This window comes from Penaeus monodon, chromosome 8 (genome assembly GCF_015228065.2).
Source record: "Penaeus monodon isolate SGIC_2016 chromosome 8, NSTDA_Pmon_1, whole genome shotgun sequence".
NCBI lineage: Eukaryota > Metazoa > Arthropoda > Malacostraca > Decapoda > Penaeidae > Penaeus > Penaeus monodon.
The window spans coordinates 53,469,761-53,473,047 of NC_051393.1; the positions used below are offsets into that span (position 1 = coordinate 53,469,761).

Genomic DNA, 3,287 nt, shown 5'->3' on the forward strand with positions numbered 1-3,287 from the left:
GATCCTCTCAAACAAACAATAATTTCCTTATCAAATTACAAAATTTCTAACTTAAAACACGGTTTCTTGCACAAAAAGGTCAATGAAATATAATTTCAGGTTAGCCCCTTTTTCCGAATTTCATCAACGCACTTTTCCAGGGAGGTTTTTTCAAAACCAGAAAAAAGGAACGTCGGTTTCATACCACGGAACAGGGTTAGTAGGGCAGTTTAAAACTTATTTAAAATTTTTGCCGGCAATTTTAAATATAACCTAACCCCGTAGTAAATTTTTGATTAAAATTTACCCGAATTCGTTTTTTCCACCCCGGTAATGCTCGTCCCAAGAATAACGGTGTACCCAGACGTAAGGGTAAATGCATGGGCGTCTGTATTATAGCGGCACACTCAAAAAAAAGCACACGTAATAAGTTGTATATTTCATCAACACTAGAAGCGCATATAATAACAGGGGCCCAAATAGTAATTTAAAAAATTTTAGTGTGTTTTAAAATATATATATATTATAATATATATATATAATATATATATAATATTTTATATAATATAATATATATTTTAATATATGTATGCATGTATATACATAAAAAAATATATATATATAATTATTATAATATATATATATATTATATAATATATATATTTTATAATATATAGATATAAGATATTAAAAATTATATATTAATATATATAAATATATATATATAATATAAATTTATATAAACCACAAACACAAAACTAAAAAATCAAAAAAAATTTTGATTTATGAAGCATGTGCCGCCGCCACTTTTTTAAAAAAAAAAAGGGGAAACATACCCCTTCAGTAATTTAAATCATTTAAAAATTTTAAAAGAAAAACATTTCTGAAGAAGTTTTTATGTAAACTGATGGTAAAACTTCCTGTATTTTACTCTTTAATTTTACATGAAAAAACGTTAATCTAAGACATATTTTATATTTTAAAAAGTCCAAAAAATATTGTTTTAAATTACCACTAAAAACTTCTTAGCGCATGAAATAAAAACGAGAAAGCTGTTTCCCAAAAGAGCCCCAAAAAAACACGCGGGTGGGGATACTCCGCAGGTCTCTCTGAAGCTGCGGGCAAGTGGGAGGGCCCCGGGGTCAGCCTCCCGGGGTCGGCCTCTCGGGGTCAGCCTCCCGGGGTCGGCCTCTCGGGGTCAGCCTCCCGGGGTCAGCCTCCTGGGGTCAGCCTCCCGGGGTCAGCCTCCCGGGGTCGGCCTCTGGGGGTCAGCCTCCGGGGTGGGCCTCTCGGGGTACCCTCTGGGGTAGCCTCTCGGGGTCAGCTCCCGGGGGTCAGCCTTCGGGGTCAGCCCCGGGGGGTCAGCCCCCGGGGGTATTTCCCCCGGGGTCAGCCTCTGGGGGTCACCCTCCCGGGGGTCACCCTCAGGGGTTCGGCTCTCGGGGTCAGCCTCCAGGGGTCCCCTTCGGGGTCAGTTCCCGGGTAGCCTCCGGGGTCAGCCTTGGGGGTCAGTCTCGGGGTCAGCCCCCCCCGGGGTCAGCTCCAGGGGTACCCCTCTTGGGGTCAGTCCCCCTGGGTCGCCTCTCGGGGTCAGCCCCGGGGTCAGCCTTCGGGGTGGGCCCTTGGGGTCAGCCCCCGGGGGTCACCTCCCGGGGTCAGCCTCCAGGGGTCAGCCTCTCGGGGTCAGTCTCCCTGGGTCAGCCCCCCGGGGTCAGCCCCCACGGGGTCAGCCCTGGGGATCATTCCCCCCTGGGCGCCTGGGGGTACCCTTCGGGGTCGTTCCGGGGCAGCCTTCGGGTCAGCTTGGGGGTCAGCCTCCCGGGGTCAGCCTCTCGGGATCAGTCTCACGGGGTCAGCCTCTCGGGGTCAGCTTCCCGGGGTCAGCCTACGGGGTCAGCCTCCGGGGTCAGCCTCTCGGGGTCGGCCTCTCGGGGTCGTCTCGGGGTCGGCCTCTGGGGGTCAGCCCCGGGCGACCCTCGGGTCAGCCCCCCGGGGGTACCCCGGGGGTCGCCCTCGGGGTCAGCCCCACGGGTCAGCCTCCGGGGCAGCCTCCGGGGCAGCCTTGGGGGGTCGGCCTTCGGGGTCGCCCTCGGGGTGGGCCCCTCTCGGGGTCGGCCTCTCGGGGTCAGCCTCCGGGGTCAGCCTCTCGGGGTCACCTCCCCGGGGTCGCCTCCGGGGTCACCCTAGGGGGTGGGGCCTTGGGGTAGCCTTGGGGCACCCTCTGGGGGCGGCCTTCGGGGTCATTCCCCCGGGGTCAGCCTAAAGGGGGGTCACCCTTCGGGGTGGGCTTGGGGGTCACCCTTGGGGTCACCCCTTCGGGGCAGCCCCGGGGCAGCCCTCGGGTGGGCCCCTCTCGGGGTCAGCCTCTCGGGGTCAGCCTCAAGGGGTCAGCCTCTCGGGGTCGGCCTCTCGGGGTCAGCCTCAAGGGGTCAGCCTCTCGGGGTCAGCTTGGGGGTCGCTCTCGGGGTCACCCTTCGGGGTGGGCCCTCTCGGGGTCAGCCCTCGGGGTCGGCCTCTCGGGGTCGCCTTCGGGGTCGGCCTCTCGGGTCAGCCCTCGGGGTCAGCCCTCGGGGTGGGCCCTTCGGGGTCAGCCTCCCGGGGTCAGCCTGAGGGGTCAGCCTCCCGGGGTCAGCCTCACGGGGTCAGCCCGGTCACTTCCTCGCAAGCAGCGTCTTCATCACCTGATCGTACATCGATCGGAGGTGCCCCCTCACGGGGTTTTTTTTTTACGTGGTTCTCGCACCTGTTTTTCCTTTTTTTTCTATCGCCAGGGAAAAATTTAAACCCTTCCATACCCCACCACAAAACCACAAAACCCCACAAATATTATATATTATATAATATATATTATATATTATATATATATATATATAAATATATATATATATTGCGTGTATGTGTGTGCGTGGTGCGTGGCGGATGTGTGTGTGTGTGGTGTGTGTGTGTGTGTGTGTGTGTGTGTGTGGTTTGTGTGGGGCGTGGGGTGGTGTGTTGTGTGTTGTGTTGTGGGTATGGCGCGCGCGCGCGCGTGTGTGTGGTGTGTGTGTATGTGTGTGGTACGTGTTATGGGTTTTTGTAATATACATGTATATAAGCGAGAATTCACAAAAAATGTGGATAAAATTATATATAGATATACAAGCAGAGTAGATGCACTTTGGGTAAACAGACATACAAGACAAATAACGAGACGGATGTAATAGACCCATAAACAGATAGATAGATAGAAACAGACAGAATTACCGATGTATATGTATATATGTGCACATACATAAATGCATTACGTAGGACAGAGAATTAAATCAATA

The 3,287-nt window shown here is 51.7% G+C and overlaps 1 protein-coding gene across 1 annotated transcript; it reads left to right on the forward strand.

The window, feature by feature from the left end:
* Window positions 1–312: 312 nt before the first annotated feature.
* On the forward strand, window positions 313–2,589 carry LOC119576017 (elastin-like). The gene is made up of 3 exons (XM_037923545.1): window positions 313–351; window positions 1,126–2,156; window positions 2,238–2,589. The coding sequence occupies exons 1-3, from the start codon at window positions 313–315 to the stop codon at window positions 2,587–2,589; spliced, it is 1,422 nt and encodes a 473-aa protein (XP_037779473.1).
* The last annotated feature ends 698 nt before the right edge of the window (window positions 2,590–3,287 follow it).